This window comes from Poecilia mexicana, unplaced genomic scaffold (genome assembly GCF_051168715.1).
Source record: "Poecilia mexicana isolate PSO_F unplaced genomic scaffold, ASM5116871v1 scaffold_12, whole genome shotgun sequence".
In the NCBI taxonomy this organism is placed as follows: domain Eukaryota; kingdom Metazoa; phylum Chordata; class Actinopteri; order Cyprinodontiformes; family Poeciliidae; genus Poecilia; species Poecilia mexicana.
Genome location: NW_028263381.1, coordinates 27411356 through 27430393, shown reverse-complemented (window position 1 = coordinate 27430393; position 19038 = coordinate 27411356). Strand labels below are relative to the sequence as shown.

Below are 19038 nucleotides of genomic sequence, written 5' to 3'. Positions count from 1 at the left end.
ATAATAATAATAATAATAATAATGATAATAATAATAATGATAATAATAATAATAATAACAATAATAATGATGATAATAATAATAATAATAATAACAATAATAATAATAATACTAATAATAATAATAATAATAATAATAATAATAATGATAATAATAATAATAATAATAATAATAATAATAATAATTATAATAATAATAATAATAATAATAATAATAATAATAACAACAATAATAATAATAATAACAATAATAATAATAATAATAATAATAATAATAATAACAATAATAATAATAATAATAATAATAATAATAATAATAACAATAATAATAATAATACTAACAATAATAATAATAATAATAATAATAATAATAATAATAATAATGATAATAATAATAATAATAATAATTATAATTATAATAATAATAATAATAACAACAATAATAATAATAATAACAATAATAATAATAATAATAATAACAATAATAATAATAATAATAATAATAATAATAATAATAATAATAATAATAGAGGTATTCAGCTCCAGGCCTCAGAATCTTTAAACTGACACTTTAAATCGGTTTCAGCTTTTATTTTGAAGGTCCAGGTCATTTATCAGCTGGTTGAAAACTATAAATAAACTGGAAGTATTAAATGAATGTATATAAATTATTGATCACTATAAATGGAGAATAAAATACAGTAGCAGTCATAAAGGTCAGAGGTCAACAATGTTTGTTTACATTAACATAATAATGAAACATAAACAGCAGCTCAAAAATAAACCCACAGATCAGCCAGAACTGGACCAGAATATCTGATTGATTGATTGATTGATTGATTGATTGATTGATTGATTGATTGATTGATTGATTGATTGATTGATTGATTGATTGATTGATTGATTGATTGATCGGTCTCTGACGGTTTCCTGGATCTTGAGGCTCCAGGTTTGAAACAGAAGCATGAAGGACTCGGCCTGGACTGGTTAACTGGTTTATTACTAGTTAACTGCTGGTTTGCGGTCCAGCTCTTGGTCAGTCGGCCTGCGCGGTCGGCCGCAGCGCTCTCCTCAGTGGGTGGCTGCAGGCGTCCATCTTGTGCAGCAGCTCCTCCTTCCTCAGGTTGTAGAGCTGCTCCAGGATCAGGCCCTGCTGCTGCTCTCTGGCCTCCTGCTCCTGCTGGTGGCGCCGCAGCCGCTGCTGGTGCTGCATCTGGGCCTGCAGGTCTGCCTGGTACGCAACCGCAACCTGCCTGCGGCTGCGCAGACAGAGGGAAGAGACCATCAGACCTTCAGGTCTTTACATTTCATCACATCCTTGGCGTTCCTCAGGGTTGTGTGTTCGGTCCTCTGTTTGTGGTTACTATGGTAACGGTTTTTACTGAGTTTAACAGCTTCATTATCGACTGATAACTAATAAACTAGCTTTAAAACCATAACTCAGTTTTAACTAAACACAATTATTAATATTTTCCTAAACTTGTTTATGATTTCATGTAATAAACTGGTTACTATGGAAACCATATGATCCGATCAGTCCTCTCTCTACTATAATAAATCCAAACAGAAATATTTAATACTCAGGTTTCTGTTTTGTTATGAATCTGTTTTTATAACATCATCAGAAACAGATTTTAGCCTTTAGTTTAATAATAATAATTATTATTAGTAGTAATTATTATATGTCTGTAAGCTGCCAGGCTCCTGTCAGATGATGATGATGGTAAATCCAACATGGCGTCCCTCCAGACTCCTACCTCCTCCTCTCCTCCTCGTCCTCCATGGCTGCCAGCTCCCTCTGTCTTTTCGCCTCCTCCTTCTCCTTCTGCAGCTGCTCCTGTCTGTCCTTGTTGGCCTCCACTGTGGAGAGTCAGGAGGAGAAACTGGCTGAGAATCAGAAAACCAAACGGCTCCATCCTGATTCACCTCCTCCTCCTCCTCCACCAGCTCCTCCTCCACCACCTCCTTACGTTTGGTCTGTATCTGCAGCCGCTGCGTCTCCAGCACCTCCTGCATCAGCCGGTCACGCGCCTCCCTGCGCAGCCGGCTCTCCTCCTCCCTCTTCCTCCACGTCTCCTTCAGGTTCTCCTCCATGAGCTGCTCCGTCTCCTGCTCCTCCTTCTTCTGCTTCTGCAGCTCCTCGGCCAGATACTGCCGGTACCTCTGCTGCTCCTCGCACCGCTCCGCCTGGAGACAGACATGCAGCAGGAGCAGGAAGCAGACTCCTGACCTCTGACCCCTGAGCCGCCTACCTTCCTCTGCGCCGCCTCCTGCCGCTGCTCCGTGTCCTCCTTGTCGATCTGCTGCAGGATCTTCATGTCCGCCTCCAGCTCCTGCTGCTGCTCCAGTGCCAGGCGCCTCATCTTCAGCCGCAGGTCCTCCTCCAGCTGCTGCCGCCGCTCCCGTCGCTGCTGCTGCAGCAGCTGCTCCTCCCGCTGCTGCTGCAGGAGATCCATCTTCCGCTGCTCCAGCTGCCAGAGGATGGAGAAGGACAGAGGTCAAAGGTCAGGCCTGGGCAGGGAGCGCAGCCCAGGCCTGAGGCGAGGCGGGGCTCACCAGAAGCAGCGCCTCCTCCTCCTTCAGCTCCTTCTCCCGCTGCCGCCGGCTCTCCACCGCCTCCATCTGCTCCTGCAGCATCAGCCGCTGCTCCTCATCTTGCTGCCGCTGCTCCCGCCGCCGCTGCGCCTCCTGCTCCTCCTTGGCCTGCCGGTCGGCCTCCCACAGCCGGTGGAACAGCTCCTCCTCCTCCTGCTGCCGCAGGCGCTCCTGCTGCTGCATCCTCAGCTGGTCGCGGCGCTCCCGGGTCACCTGCTGCTCGCGGCGCCGGCTCTGGATGCAGCGCAGCTCCTCACAGCGCTCCCTGAGGAGCAGAGGGAGCTCAGCTTCACCTCCACACTGGTGCAGGAATGAGTTGGTAACCGTTTCTGTGGACCAGGTCCTGGTTCCTGGTTCCTAGCTAGGAGACGTAGAGTTCCACGGTCCAGTTCCTGGTTAGGAGCTCCCACTTCCTGACCCCAACTCTTAGTCCCAGGAACCAGGAACAGGAGCCACCAGTCCCTGGTTCCTGTGTGAACAGCTGGTGTTCCTCAGACAGACCTGTGTTGGTAACTGGACTCGGTTCTGGTCAGCGGTTCTTACGTGAACAGCTGGTCCATCTTGTCGGACACCAGCTGCAGCCTCTCTCTCTCTCTCTGCTCCTTCAGGTTCTTCACTCGCTCCCTCATCCTGGCCTGCCTCTCCAGCGTCGTCTCCTTGCTCTCCTCCAGCTGCTGCAGCAGCTGCTGCTCCTCCGCCACCAGCAGCCGCCTGAGCCTGAGGGACACACAGGAGGTCACCGAGGTCCGCTCCGGGTTCTGGTTCTGGTTCTGTTCTGATACCTGTCTCTCTTCTGGCTGATGTTGGCCTCGTGCTGCTCCAGCTCCGCCTCCACGCCCCTCACCACGGCTCCTCTGACGTAGCGGCGCTCGCAGCGCTGCAGCCACCACAGCTTCATGATGCAGTCCCGGTACTCATTGGTGAACTCCAGAACTTCGTCCCGGATCTCCTTCAGTTTCTGGTTCCGGTCCACCAGGCGCTGGAGGGGATCCCTATGGGGCGGCTTGGATCTCTGAGACAAGGAGACAAGGAGACAAGGAGACAAGGAGACGTTACAGCAGGAAACATCAGGACCGGTTTGATGCTTTTAGAGCAGGCGTCGTTTCCCATCAGAGGTTTTTGCAGCATTTTGCAGCATTTTGCAGCATTTTGCAGCATTTTGCAGCATTTTGCAGCAGAACCTCCTAATAAACAGTTTATAAATATAGTCAAAAGGAATTTCAATTATGAAACTATAACATACATTTAATTATTTTAATCATATATTATTTATTGTTATCCACATCTCTACGACTCGTTTCTGGACCCCCGCTTGGTGGCCGCGGCCCCCTGCGGCCCCCGCCCCCCACCTTGGGAACCCCGGTACAACAAACCCCTCAGCTTGTTGTCATTATGATTCATAAAGTCACAAACTGCTTTCCTCCTGCAGTGGTCCGGCTCGGGGGGAACCTGGACCGGGCCGGTACCTGGAGCCGAACCGGAACCGAGCAGAAAAGCGGAACTTTTCTCACCATCGCCATGGTTCGGGGCAGAATGAGGCGGATGTCCCGACATTTCAATCTCCCGTCGCTCTCCATCATCTTCTCTCTTTTCTCACGGAACCGGATCAGTTAAAAACAGAACCGTCTCTGCGGTGGGCCGAAGTTCGGTTACCATAGCAACGGGACAACAGGGGCGAGCTGACGTCAGACGGCCGGATGCCGCTGACGTCTTCCTGGCAACCAGTAAACTAAACTAAATTAAACCGTAAATTAAATGATTTCATTCATTTTCCTAAAGGCTCATTTTATTTTCAGAAAATAAAATATTTTCATGTTTGTTTAGAATAAATTATGACAGGAAAATAAACAACCAGCCTGTTTTCTTTTACCCGGACGCTAGGGGGCCCCAACGAGTTACGGACAGAATCACCTCCGGTACCGGTCCAGTTCACAGCAGAACTCTGTTTAGTTTTCAGCTTTGAATTAAGATTAAGAATATTTTAATTCTAAAACCTTCATGTTTTATCTTCTGATTTTTTGACTAATTTTCTCATTTAACTGCCTTTTTTATTAATTTATTTTATTTATAAAGCCATGTTGAGATGTTTGGTAGGATAAATGGATCCTTCCTGAAGTCGAACCGGAACCGAGCAGAAAGCCTCGGTTCCGGTTGATCATATTTATGATCAATAATCTTTCACATTTTGACAAATCCTCCGGACATTGGTGTAATGTGACATGATGCCACGCGGTGGCGCTGTTGGCTGTAATTAAAACAAAACCAGAAACAGTGACGTGACTCTGTTTCCAACATGAAAATTAAAATCATCTTAAGAAATATTGAAATGGTGTGAAATTAATAAAGTGATTTAAAAAATGAATATAAAGTATTAAACTAGAGTTTTATCATAAAAATGAGAAATTATACTGATGAAGCAAATAGTTTTATTGGGAATCATTTTATTCCTCTGGAGACATTTTTATGGAACATTTATTGGACAAACTGAGTTATGGATAAATGACCGGATGGACCCAGGAGACATTTGGCTTGATGTTTACAGATATTTGTGAAGAATCATCAAGTTTTCCTCAGATGAAATGATCTTTATTGTCGGTGAGAACCAGAAACATCCAGTCAGAGTTTCTGTTCGGCCTGCAGCATTTCGCTGATTCCTCTCACGCTGACGTACAGCGCCTCCAGCTGGGCGGGAGGATGATCGTCCTGATTGATTTCGGGTTTTTTCATGTAACGTCCTGACTTCAGGAAGGATCCCACCCAGCAGAGCTGCTCCTTCTCCAGCAGGGGGCGAACCAGGGACTCTGGAACTTCAGCAGCACCAGCCTTTAGATGCTCCATCTGGACACAGACAGTTTTCATTAATTCAGTAAATTATAATTGAAGCAAAATGTTTCTGAGTGAATAACGTACTATCTCCATGATGTGGTCCAGAGTTTCCGGACCGGATTTGACCAAAGCAGCTGGAATCTTCTCTGGTAGATCTGCACAGAAACGTTTTCCTCAAGCCTTTAGGAAACTGTTCTCTGCTAAACAGCTTCAGGTAAAACTTCAGTTTTTTAGTCTAACCACAAAACTTTGCTGTTGGATTTAGGTCTAGACTTTGACTAGGCCATTTAAACACAAGATCACCAAACATGTCAGCATCAAAGAGTGAGTTAATGTCTGCTCTGATATTGGATGTGATCTCTCATGTTTTAGATAAAGGATAAGGAACGGTGAGTGAGAAGCGGTTTACCGGCCAGAGCGCAGACCAGCAGCTGAAGAGCTCCGGTCTGCTCCCTGGAAGCAGCTGAGACCAGATCCATGAACGAAGCTCCGGCTCCTTCAGGCTGAATTTCTCCATCAAGGATCCGATCCAGCTGACAGGAGACATGCAGAGTTTTACAGGCTGATCAGCAGCTGGTGCTGAGTGTGGATGTTGGCTCTTACTGTGTCCTCCAGCTGAATCAGAGAACATCCTTCCTCCAGAACCACAGTGAGTTTTGGCAGCAGGTGACCACAGCCTGCCAGCGACTGCCACACATCGACGTTCTTCTCCAGTTCTGCAGAACCAACAGAAAACAGAAATCCTGAAGGATGGAAAGGAAGGAAACTAGACTAAAGAAAAGGTTTCTGTCTCAGCCGAGGCTGAAGAAACCTTCAGGTGGGAAAGAAAGAAAATATGAAATGTTTTGAATGTTTTATGGGTCTAATGATGTGAAGGCAAACTGATTACTGGGAACTCTGGAGATTTAACATCAGACTAAAAATCTGTTCATAGAAACTCACCGCCAATCATGTCCTGTGCCAACGTCGTCAGTTTGCAGGATAGTGTCATGGATTGAAAAACTGTGAAGTAAATGATAGGAAACTTAATGAGGACATGGAGAGCCTTCTTCAATTTGACTTCATGTCAGTGTGAACATAAAATTAGCTCAAATAAAAGGAGAAGATCGAACCTGAGATCACAAGATCAAATCCTACGAAGATAAAAACAGAGAGTTAAGTTTTAAAATCACTATTAGGCTCAGATTTAAAAATGAAACACTTTGCTCTCACTCAGAGTGTTTCCATCCAGCTGCATCTCTTGGAGAACAAAACCAAAGGTTTTATTTTCTGGGATGATGAAACTTTTTATTCCAGACTTTTGACTCTGTAAAAACAAATCGGAGCAGCGTGAAGCGAACCGATCACATCCGTCTGAAACTTTCATCTGCTGATTCTCTCCATCACTGAACTGGAGCCTGTTTGAACGGGGCGACCCGGTTATGAACCCGTTATAAATAAATGATTTATTTTATTATTTGGTTCAGAGCCAATCTGGACCAACAGGCTGAATATTCTGCTCATCATCAGCCGTTTGGTTTTCCTCTTCAGGCTCAGTTACTGATAAACAAATCTGTTCATTCTTAAACTTCAATTGGGGCCATTCGAGCTCCAAGAGCCACAAATGGCCCCCAGCCTCAGTTTGGCACCAAGCAGGGACCCAACATGTCGGACAAAACCAGCAAAGGAGCTCAGACACATTAGCTCCCCCACCTGGTGAGTCCAGGAAGGGCAGGAGGGACGGACCTGCTGCCTGGCACACTGGGGTCAGAGGTCACCTCTCCAACCTATGACCCCCCCCAAGCTAGCTCCATATCAACATGCCTGGTGGCCTAGCGGCTCATGAAGACCATTTGATCATTGGGTTAAAATCATTAACGATCAGGAAGTTAGCGTTTCCCTCTGGACTGTGAGATCAACCAGCCTGAGTTTGATTCCCTGATTACTCACCTCATAAGAGACGTCGACAAAGCTAAATGCTGTTATTCCAAAAATCCCTCCAAGCGAAGCTTCGCCCAGAACCTGGACCTTATCCTTGTTGTAGAATCTCTGCACCACAAAAGCCAGTTTCTCTCCGCTCTTCATCTTAAGGCCGTCCACAAATCCCTGCTGCAGTTCGCTGTAAATGATGAAGAGAAGCAGAAAGACAGAAGGGTTCAGTCACTGTTATCATTAGTAACAGAATTAGATGAAGAGACTCTTACATCGTCTTGTCCCATAGCTTTGCCAAGTCCTCGTCTCTGACAAACTCTTTCATCACAGTCATCATGGACATTGCGTCCTTAGAGTCCCGCTTGGCCCCCACTCTACCTGTGGCTCCATCATGTCCTCCTCCTAAACCGATTCCCTCAACATGGCGGCTGATACTCTGGTAATCCTCCATGTGTGTTTTAGTTTGAGGCTCTAAGGAAGAAGATGAAACAAGTTTCAGGCATATTCAGTTTGGGCAGCTTAAAGGGTTAAATGAATGGAAGTCGATATGAAGTCCTCTGTTGGCTGGAAGAGTGTGTATGTGTGTGTGTTTGTAGGTGTGAGTGTGTGTATGTGTGAGTGAGTGAGTGGTGTGTTACTAACCCAGACAGAGGTTTTCCTTAGAAAGTTCGGTCAGTTTAAGTCTCAGTGGTTTATATCTGTCGTTTGAATCAAACAGACCAAACTTCCTGTTCTGGATCTTGACCACGGTCAGCAGAGACCAGTCCCAGTTGTAGTTCCAGTTACTCTTCACAGACGGGCCCAGTTCTTTCCCCAAGACTTTGGTTAAACTCGGAAACAGACTCTGTGAACGTAAAGCAGAGACTCAACATGAAAAGGAATATTACTGTCATGATGAGACTGATGGCAGATTTGTGCTTCTTCAAAATTATTTCATCTTCCTTGCATCACAATCATAAAGTTTTTATTTACAGATGAAAGCTAAGAAAGTTTCCTGCTGATCCATCAGCCAGTGTGAACAGATCTGGTTTGGTCTGGTTTGGTGTCACATCACAGCTTCGTTCTCCGTCTGGTGGGAAGTTTTCATCCCTCAGGTCAAAAATGTGCAGATCATTTTCTTGTCGTCATTAAATGTGGTCAAAAGTAGTTAGAGGCTATAGATTGATGTAAAATATTAAACATGAATCATCTTTCAAACCTCAAAGCAACAACATTTTTATTCAGCTGCTGTCTTACCTCTGCCATGTTGGCTGCAGGTTGGATCTGGAGACTCGAAGTGAATCGGAGCCGTTTCCTCCCGTCTTTAAATCAGAATGAAACTGGAGCCGTTTCTGCTCCAACATGCAGACGATGTGTTTTTACATGAATCAAATTCCTGAGCTGTTCCTTGGAACATGAGTGGGAATCTGTCCAACCGTCTTTTACGGGATGAAAACTGACAGAAGATGACTTCATCATCATCCTCATCATCATCATCACAAAGAAATCAATTACAATCACATCATTATGTTTGAGTCCTACTTAGAGTGAAATGAATGATAATGAATAAAATATGCTTCTGTTGAACACATCAAGGTTTTACCTCACACTCAGTAAAAATAAACTGAAGTGTTAATTTCTCAATCATAATTTATTAAGATAAGCAGGAGATGGAAAGATAAACCCGTTTGTATTTGCCTGATTGAAAACCATCTCTGGTTGGTCCACAGATGGTACAGATGCTATCCAGACTTTGCTCCAGGCTGTGGTTGTTCGGTTCCATTTCTCTGGTAATTAAAACAGGAAGTTCCTGAAGTCCCTCTCAAGTCAAACCACAAACACAGAGAAGCCTGTAGACACATGGATGACCAGGCCACTGAGGCGGGTGTGTTGGAGCAGCACTGCATCGAAAAGCTGCAGGATGGTGGCGCTCATGGACTGGAGCTGAATGGTTGGTGGTGTTTCACCAATATGGAGACAACAGCTGCAACTTGGAGTGGAAGGTCACATTGAGTCGCAGAGAGGAAACGGCTCATGCAGAGGAGCTCAGTGTGGAGAAGTCAGCAACCATCTGCAGAGCAAAGAGCCAAAGACTCCCAGGCCCAGATGCTGCACCACAGCCGACACCGGTAACAAGGCAAAGCCTGACATAAACGGTAAAAATGCTTCAACTACTCCAGAAAACCCCAAAACGTTTCCCTTTACATTCAGGCTGATGGCGGTGAGCTACTGGGCCGAAGCCAGAGCTGGAGAACCGTTTTCTGGGAAACGAGCTTCAGACGGAGCCACAGAAAATAACTGCTGAAAAAATGTGTCACTTTCTGCCAGAAGAGATTATTCACTTATGTTTACAACCAGCACTCCCTGTAGTCGCTCATCACCACGCCCAGATCAAACTGAAAAACCAGAAATGTTCCACATTGCTACATTTGCCTTCTTTCTCCACCCACATCAACCGACTCTCTTTCTGAGACATGAAGCCATGCTTGAATAGCAAACGTCATGAAATTTGGGAAACATTCAATAATTGGGTCATTTTATACCAATAATAAATATATTTCACTGCCAAGAACTACAAGAAAGTGTCATAAGGTGTGGTGGTTGCGGTGGTGAGGAGAGACGCCGAGACCCAGGTAAGGTGATGAGTAAGATGAGTTTAATGCTCGGAAGAGTCCAAGAACAGGCAGCACGGCAGACAGGCAAGCACACAGCTCAATACCGGTAGCACTGAAACCTAAGGCTGAAAACTGGAGCTGACGCAGACACAGGACTTGACCAGTACAACTGAGACGACGGACAGACAGACGCAGACAACAGACATTTGACCATAGACAATAGACAAGGACCCAACCAGGAACACAGACAACAGGTGGGTTTAAATACACACGGGGTAATTAAGGGAATGAGACACACCTGGGAACAATCAACGGGGAAGACGCAGAGACAGACAGAAGACAGGGAACAGGACTACACAGAAAAACTCAAAAATAAACACACAGAAACACGGATCATGACAGAAAGCAGGTTTGAGAGAGTTGGATGGTCCCTTGCTTTCATTTGCAGAGCTTAGCAGGTAAAAAATCCAGCACATAAAAATAATCAAATCAAGTTTAATCATTTTTCCCTGAAACTGTGGCTGAGGGAACTTTTTGAATGTAACAAATTTGCAAGGAAACAGAGAGACAGTCCCATTGTCCCCAAGAGACAGACAGCCCCAAAAATCTGATTAAAACATTCAACTTGTTTGTGACAAAACTGAAAGTTCTTGGATCCAAAAAAAGAGAAAAACCCAGCATGAAGCAGCATTCTGGAGAGTAAGTCCAGATTCTGACCCCACAACCTTTGGTCGGCCTCATCAGGGTTGCAGTTCTTCTCTCTGAACTCTGATGGTTTCACAGCCTCTTCTTCCCCATGTGAACACAGACACTGTCCCTGAGGGCCAGCCCCAAACGGCAGCGAGTTCTCCTGCTTTATACCTTTGTGACCTTTTGGACGAACCGCTAAAATCATCAATTTTTACTGGAAAATTCCTCTTTTTGGCTTTGAAACTCTTGTGAAAGAGTCTCCCTGCAGCCCTGGTACTCTGTCCAAAGCAACTTCCCCTTTTCTCATACCACCTTCTGTTCCTCATCTTACCAACATTACATCTTATCCATTTGCAATCAATGCATTTAAATAACAGACCTACTTTCTACCCCAGATAGCACATGATGTTAAATCAACATTGAAAAATAGTTAGAATCGTTGATTTTTGGTTGAAGTCGACAAATGACGGTGGATCAACCATCAAACAACCATCCAATCAAACTGTTGAAACTGTGACATTGAATCAACGTTGTTTTGTGGTTGACATCAAATAAATGAAATGCCAACGTCGAATCCAGTGTGTTTCAGCACTGGTCCTCCAGGCCCTACAAGTTTTAGCCATTTCCCTAATTCAGCACACATGATTTTAATTAACATTTGATTAACAAGGTTTTGCTGAACTGAAAGCATGCAGGTCAGTTTGCCTTGAGGATAAGGTTTGGGGAAAAACTAGTAATCAAAGTGTTCAGGTGTTTTTTGCACCCCTCACCACCGCCTGCCATTCAAACGCCCAACCCCCTTCCCTCCACCCGCCAAAAACACACACACACCTCTTTCCCCCCACCTGGGCCCATCGACCCCTCAATCGGGTGAAACTTTAATTTTAAGTGAGGGTTTTCGTTTTTCACATTTTATTTTTTAAAAGATTGTTTTGGCTAGTGGCCTTTATTTGATAGTTAATTGGCAGGAAGGTGGGTGATGAGAGAGGGGGGGTAATGCAGCAAAGGTTGCCAAGGTCAGGAATTGAACCTGTGACAGCTGTGTTGAGGACTGAGGCCTTGATTGTGGTTTGTGCTTAACCCCTGCGCCACCACTGCACAACCCCTTTTAGGTGAGGGTTAATCACGTTTTAACTTCAGCACTATGTGTTGACAACACTGAGTTGTGATTCCGTTCTGTACCCAGATTCACTAGCGGAACAAGTCAGCGTTGGGCCGGGGGGCGGGGCTAATTACCGGACCCCTAACGAATCACCAGGCCCCTGACGTTTATCGCCTGCGCTACCAGAAACTGTTGAGCGAGGGGCGGGGAGGTTGGTCTGCGTTTTTTGGTTGATCTTTACCCAGGAAACACATCGGCTAAACCGAGAGTGAAACGGTCACTGGGACTGACTAGTATATATTCCATTGAGGGAAAGTAACTTTAACATTAAATAGACCTTTCTCAACAGGCGGTAGACTTTCTCAGTCTATAATCAGACATTTAAGCCCCCCCCCCATAGCTCTGCGCCTGCCCAGATTGCACATGATAGCAATTCAACATTGAATTAACATCTTTTGCCAACAAGCCAACAGCGAAGTGGCTGTGTGTTTGGGACATCCCACTCATGTAAATAGCAGGGGTGGACCGCTCCACTCCTTGTAGTAAGTTGTAGATGTTTTTGTGTCAATATATCACACACAAATGGTCAGTAGGACTTTGTTATGAAAAAGAAAGAAAATGTACAGAAATGAATCTTCACCCACTATCCTTTACAGAGGTTAATTTAGAATGTAATACCCCCCACTCACTAATAAAATGCTCTGACCCAGAGCTCTGATGAGGAGGAGAGGAGGGGAAGGGGTGTGGCAAAAGAGCTGACATTGATTCAACATTGATTCAACATTGATCAGTCGTTGATCAGACATTAGCATTTCATTCATTAGATTTCAACCACAAAACAACATTGACTCAATGACAGTTTCAACATTGGTTACTTGGCTGGAGGTGGATGGTTGTTTGATGGTTGATCAACCGTCAGTTGTTGACCTCAACCAAAAATCAACCATTCTGACTATAATTCAATGTTGATTTACCATTGTGTGCAATCTGGGCAGTTTGTTGCAGCCCTCATCACCTCCTCATCTCCCCCTACTCCCTCCCAAACCTCCCCCACCCAGCCGCTCCTCCCAACCTTCTCCTCTTTACCCCCTCTCATCCCTTCTTCCCTCCCCCTCCTTGAGCTCTGGGTCAGAACATTTTATTACTAGGTGGGGGTTAATCATGTTTCAAATTAAGCACTACATGTTGAGAACAGTGGGTTGTGATTCCTTTCTGTACATTTTCTTACTTGTCTGTAAATATTATTACTGACTGTGCATAATGTGTTGACACAAAAACATCTACAAGTCTGTACTAGGAGTTGTACAGTCCACCTCCCCGTTTTTACACTTGTGGTTTGTCCCAACCAAACAGCCACTTTGCTGCTGGCTTGTTTGCTACCGGCTTCTGAATTGAATTCTCCGCTGAGCACTTTTATGGTAAGTTTTTCAATATTACTTTGATCTTAAATGTGTTTATTGAAAAATAAGGACATTGTTTTGTGCCCATAGTAATCCTGGTTATTTTGGGGCAAAACGGATATTTTTAATAATTGAGGTCATGTCTCCTTTTGTATTATTTTCATCCTACCCACCACTCCAGGCCTAAGTATGAAATCCTGTGAGATTTTGTGGGATTTGAGTTTTTAAAATAGGGCGGGGCCTATTGTTTGGTCTGGGAGAGCATGTGGTGGACAAGAAAGTGTAAGGCTGGCTGGTCCAGGTGGGCTTTAAATTGTTGTGATAGTAATCTCTTGTTTTTAACTTTTTATTATGATATGCTTAGGGTCGTGCTTAAATGAGCCTCTGTACCAGAACAGCTGAGTTGGATGATTACATGACCGTCTGCAGCCATCAAGAAGTGCAGAAGGTTGTTAATCATCCACAGATTCAATCCAGGTGAGGCAGAAGGGAAACACTTAACATGTAAGGCAGGTGAAACACTGAACTAAACCTGCTAATGACTGATTCAGTCTGTTGATCCTTGTATTGGTAACTGGTTAAACTGAACTGGATTATTGTTACTTGTGTGGGATCTTTATTAGCATATAGACACTTTTTAAGGAATTTAATCAACTTATTTGGAAATATTTGGAGTTGATGGAAGATTAAACCAGCTATTTGATGGAAGTTTATTCTGTATAAATTATAATTTTTCCCACTACACTATAAATCACCTTTTGTTCGATTTATTTGTCTCTGGTGTGTTAAATAAACCTGATCCTCCCTGAGTTTTATTGTTAGGTTTTCTGATAAACAGCCTTTATTTTAAATATTGATTTAATATCAATATCATAAATCCTACACTATACTGCAGCTTAATGGGTAAATGCAGTTGTATATGTAAACATTAAGATAAATATTAATGAAAGATTAAGATATTAATTTAACAGTGAGTGTACATGGGGAACTATATGGTTTGTATTTGTTCTCAGACCTGTAACCAGTACAGTGTTTAATCTTTCATTGTGTTTCAGAACTTTTCAAATGTTTATCATATTTCTAACTGGCACCTTCCTCACTTTTATTTTTTTCAGCTGTTGCTCTGCAGTTTGACCGAAAGCTGACTCTTGAGGACTGCAGCAAAACTGTCAAGAAGTGGCTTCATTATGCGCCAGAATGAGAGGAAAACATCACAAGGAATCAAAGTGACGCCAACCAGAGTCAAACTGGGGTTACCACAACTTGTACTGTTTCCCTACTTCATACAGTACAAAGCTTAACCTCATAGACTCTGTTCTTCTGTGGACAACAGACTGTTGTTTTGACAGTCAAAAAGGAATCAAATATGTTTAAAGATCTGTCCCTCTTTTCTTAAATAAAATGTTAAATCAAACCCATGTTGTCATTTTTAAACTTTTGTACACAGTTTACCCATCATCTGCCAATAATACAGTGTTTAACACCAGTGAAGAAACTTTTAGTGGCATGTTATGATGTAGACCTATCAGACCTAAAATGTACATAAATCCTTAGCTTTCATTCAATATAAAAACAACCCAAATCTGCATCCACAGTCAAATGAGTGTTGAATCAACATTGATTCATAACTGATTCAATGTAGAATCAACACAAATATGCATACAAGTTGACATACAGATGATGGTTGAATCAACATTGATATGTCAGCAATGGTTGAAACCCTAACGTTGATTCAACATACAAGTCACCGACCACTTTCAATGTTGTTTCAATGATTCTGTGCTCTCTGGGACGTCACATTAGAAAATATTGATATTGTTCAATATTATTGAAATTTGTAGCATTCAGTTCTCCAGAGTTATGAAATATCATCTGACTGCTTACAATTTTAACTCATGTAACTCATAAACGTACATCAACTTTCCATCACATTTGCAATCAAAACATCTAAATAGCAAACTTTTGGGGGGATTTTTGTACGTAAAGATTTATGAAGAAAAACTGCAGATTGATTAAACTGAAATAGGAGAAAAAAGAAAAAATAAAGGAAACGTTTTGCTTTAAAACTCACATTACTGGGAACCGAGCCGGGAAGAACCGCGGCCCACTCTTGTAGATTCGGCTCTCAATCCTGGTTCTGGAAGGGATTTCTGCAACAGATGCAGTAAAATATGATTGTATAATATTTTTATTGCTTTTGTTTAATCCTGTAAACAGAGGATTCATGAGATCCAGGAATTTTGCATTTTGTGATGCATGTTTTTACTGCTTCCTATAATTTTGCAGTTCAAACACCAACAGACCAGTAAGTTAGTTATTTTACCAATTATTGTTCCATGTTCTTCATCGGTGTGCACCATCACCTCCATTAGCCCGAAAGCCAAGGTGCAGTCTGTGGGCACAGTGAACTGAGTTTCCTCTTTCCTGACTTTCTGAAACATGAGAACGCAGCAGATTCAGCTGAAAACGCTCCAAATTTACAAAGTTTACATTTAAAAAAATGTTAGAACAATGAGACATCCGATCAGAATCTAATGACCTTGGCCGTGACAGAGAGGGACTTTACGGAGTCGTTGCCTGAAGCTTTGCTGCGAAGCGTCACGGAGGACGAGTTGTAGAAGATCTGGTGAACAAACGCCAGTTTCTCCATGTTCCGTATCTTCAAATCCTCCTGAAACTCTTTCTTTACCTTCCTGAAGAAACAAGAAATGAATCAGAATCAGTAGATATTTCCGGCTAACGAGCTTCTCAGTTCACTAAGCAGACAGGAAGTTCTACTTTTTGGACATTTTTGAAGGTTTCATCGGCTCTAGTGGCCTTTTTTTAACAGCTGTCAGACAGGAAAAGGTGAAGATCTGCAGCAAAGGTCATCAGGCCTCCATCAGTCGTCTTTACCGCTTTGTCACCGGCTCGTCTTTCTTGGCCAACAATGTTTTCAGCTTTTTCAAGTCCACTACGTCTTTCTTCACAGTGAAGGACGTCGCCGAGTCCTGAGAGGTCGAATTACCGGAGACACCTCTGTCAACAAGAACACCGGCCGAGTTGTCTTTGGTATTTTCAGTGTAAGAGGTGACATTCACCAGGATGGTGATGTCTTTCCTCACTAGATCTGGAAGGAATACAGGTTGGTGTCAGACGTTCAGTCACATGTTCAGAAGCAGAGAAACGCTGAGGAGCTCAGACCTGCAGGGTTGATTTCAGCGTCAGTCAGGACATCCAGGATCGTCTGCTCCATAAACGTGTACGTTATGGTTTGTCTTAATAGAGGTTTATGGATCTTAACCAGACTCAACAACTCAACTTGTTCATTCAGATTCGCGTTATGGACGAGATCTTTCTCAGCCCCCAAACAGTTGAGAATTGACTGAGCCTTTTTTGCAAACATCTATAGAAACAAAAACAGGTTTAGAAGAAGATCGACGGGGATTAATGTGGGTCCAGCCGGCGGAGCCTGATCTTACCTTGATGCTGCTGCCGCTGCAGGGACGGAGCTTCACATGCAGCCATCTGGGCAGAGGAGGAGCTGCACAGCTTTTATACTCGGCTGGGGAGCGTTCCTCACACACAGCTGCACCTTACCGAACTATCTGATCAGATAAACCCGTCAGACCAGAAAATCATCTTTGAAAAAGAAAGTTTCAATTGAGCAAAGTGTTTCTCAGCTACTTATTGAACTGTGGGCCCAAAGCCAGAGGCATGAAGGCATAAATATATTTATATATTGTGACGATCCCCTCCTGTCCAGTAGGTGTCTCTAGTCCTCTACATGTTTGTTCTTGTTTTTTTTCCAGGAAGCAGGTAGATGGGCTGTTAATTGCACACAGCGGTAGATGATAAAAGTGGACGTCTAGTCAGTCACTGTCTGCTTGTTTGCCCTCCGGACCAGGCCGGAACGAGCAGCATTGGTCCACACTTCTCTCTGACTGGCCGGCCTGATCTCACAGAGCGTATTTCTGTTATCAAATAAATTATTGTTTCTATAGATCCACTCGTCTGTCTCCCTTTTTGTCCTCGCCTTCGAGCTGGGCGTGACAATATAAATATATTTATATATAAATATATTTATATATATAACTGAATATATTTCTATTCAGTTACTCTACTGAATCCCTGACCACTCTGCAGAAATACAGCCTGACCAGGGATTTCTGTCTCGTTTCCAGTAGAAACACATGAATTAAGGCAAAACTAACTCACATGTAACTTTCTGATATGAGCTTGTTTTAAGTAAATAATTCTTTAATATTAATAAAAAGCTCCAGTTTCACTGGCAGATGATTTATTATGTGGGGAAAATGTGAAGTAAGTGAAATAATCTGCCGGTGGGATTAGTGAATATCAATATTAAGGAACATTCAGAACGATTAAAACAATCTCCTATATCTTGCTAAAAAGTTACTTTTGTTTTGTCTTAAAGTGTTAAAGATATTTGCACTACAAACTAGACATTGATTCTTGGTAATATTCAGTGTTTGTCTTTGCAGAGTGAATTTTACTGAAAGCACACTTCATGTGACATGGGATAAAATACATGAAGTTATGAGGATTCGATGAGAGATGTGCTTATTAACATTTATAAATAAGATGATAAACTGGGAAGGAGACCAACGAACACAAAGAGACACAATCTGAGACTCAAAGTACCAAACAAGGCCTGGAACTGATAAAACTACATGAATGGAGGAAATATTCATACTTAGAGAGAAACTGAACACAGAGAATGAAGAGAATATGGAAAGAAGTTTCTAACATACATAAACACAAACGAAGACCCAAACCCAGACAGCTGTGAAACGCGGCGGCTGCACCGTAGCGTGAGAAGCTGCATTGTTCAGAAACACGCATGACTGACAGCAGAAAAGTGTCTGGAGACGACAGCTGTGCAGACTGACTTCAGGTTATCAGATGAGCAGCTGAGATCTGAAACACGCAGCCTGAACGCTGCAGCTTCACAGACAGGAAGTTACAGCATCTTCTGTTTCCACCTCATGCAGCACCACTTCTACTGCTCACATTTAAAGAAGGGCCTAGTCAAAGTTTCTCACCAGACATTTAGTGTCTCGCTCTCAGTTCATTAAATCTGAATCTCTTCATCAGTCTTTGACCAAACCTACATGTGTTTGTTTCTCAGCTCAGTGGGTCCATAACGGAGGTCCGAACCGTCCTACAGACCCGAATCCCACAGAAACTCAGGACTCTGGACCAGGACCTCACTGACCTGAGGGCCGCCACGCCTCTGCAGACCATCAAGGTTCAAACAGGAAGTAGTTCTTGTTAGAAAACGTTTCATCTGAACGGAGAACATGACCAAACATTTTAACACCTTCCTAACGTGACGTTCATCCTGACAAGTTATCGTAGCCCAGAATGAGTCACAGCACAGGCAGATTTCAGTCAACCGAGACGTTTCTGATGAAATCTGCATCAAACCAACCAAACCCTCTGACCAGCCTGTTCCCCTCCTGGCCTGTGGGGGCGCTGCACCAAGAACCACTGAAGGAAACGACACAAAAACCTCTGAAGACGCTGAGAGCAACTTCCTTCTTCACCAGATGGAAACAAGATGGAGGCGTCAGATTTTAGCGGTTGGAGGATTTCTCTTTAGGCTAAAGACCAGGAGCCATTTCTGCTGCTAGCGCTAGGCTAGCACGTTAGCTTTGGTTGTATTTACCCAGAATGCCCTGCTCTGTAGTCCACTTCCTGCTTTTGGAGCGGTCTCTGGTCCACTTGGCGTTCACTTCAACCGAACTCAGACCGAGGTTTGGAGGACCAGAGGTCAGAGGTCAGTTAGAGGTCACACCTCACCAATGGAACAGGACTGGAGCTGGATTAAAGCAAACTGGACCAAAGTGTGGTTAGTGAAAGACGGTGGACCGACGGATCAATCCCCAGGGTCTCCTAAAGAGTTTAAATGCTGATGG

The 19038-nt window shown here is 43.4% G+C and overlaps 3 protein-coding genes across 4 annotated transcripts; all 3 read right to left on the bottom strand.

Moving 5' to 3' along the window:
• Positions 1–575: 575 nt before the first annotated feature.
• On the bottom strand, positions 576–4306 carry cfap53 (cilia and flagella associated protein 53). Its single transcript, XM_014974488.2, has 8 exons — positions 4106–4306; positions 3377–3606; positions 3138–3311; positions 2556–2859; positions 2252–2470; positions 1970–2186; positions 1757–1859; positions 576–1258 (listed from the first exon to the last, which is right to left on the bottom strand). Exons 1-8 carry the CDS (start codon positions 4172–4174, stop codon positions 1036–1038), a joined length of 1539 nt encoding a protein of 512 aa, XP_014829974.2. The 5' UTR covers positions 4175–4306; the 3' UTR covers positions 576–1035.
• Positions 4307–5018: 712 nt separating this feature from the next.
• On the bottom strand, positions 5019–8805 carry LOC106908406 (uncharacterized). Of its 2 annotated transcripts, XM_088011260.1 has the most exons (12): positions 8568–8799; positions 8304–8485; positions 7974–8175; positions 7604–7802; positions 7350–7518; positions 6633–6726; positions 6533–6553; positions 6363–6422; positions 6024–6136; positions 5830–5953; positions 5505–5575; positions 5019–5432 (listed from the first exon to the last, which is right to left on the bottom strand). In XM_088011260.1, exons 4-12 carry the CDS (start codon positions 7780–7782, stop codon positions 5211–5213), a joined length of 1053 nt encoding a protein of 350 aa, XP_087867386.1. In that variant the 5' UTR covers positions 7783–7802; positions 7974–8175; positions 8304–8485; positions 8568–8799; the 3' UTR covers positions 5019–5210. The 2 variants fall into 2 exon arrangements, with proteins under 2 accessions (XP_087867386.1, XP_014829975.2); XM_014974489.2 differs by lacking the exon at positions 8304–8485 and having other exon boundaries at positions 8568–8805.
• Positions 8806–10843: 2038 nt separating this feature from the next.
• LOC148156301 (uncharacterized) lies at positions 10844–18998 on the bottom strand. The gene is made up of 5 exons (XM_088011262.1): positions 16301–18998; positions 16013–16226; positions 15657–15810; positions 15441–15549; positions 10844–15267 (listed from the first exon to the last, which is right to left on the bottom strand). Exons 1-5 carry the CDS (start codon positions 16500–16502, stop codon positions 15185–15187), a joined length of 762 nt encoding a protein of 253 aa, XP_087867388.1. The 5' UTR covers positions 16503–18998; the 3' UTR covers positions 10844–15184.
• Between the last annotated feature and the right edge of the window lie 40 nt (positions 18999–19038).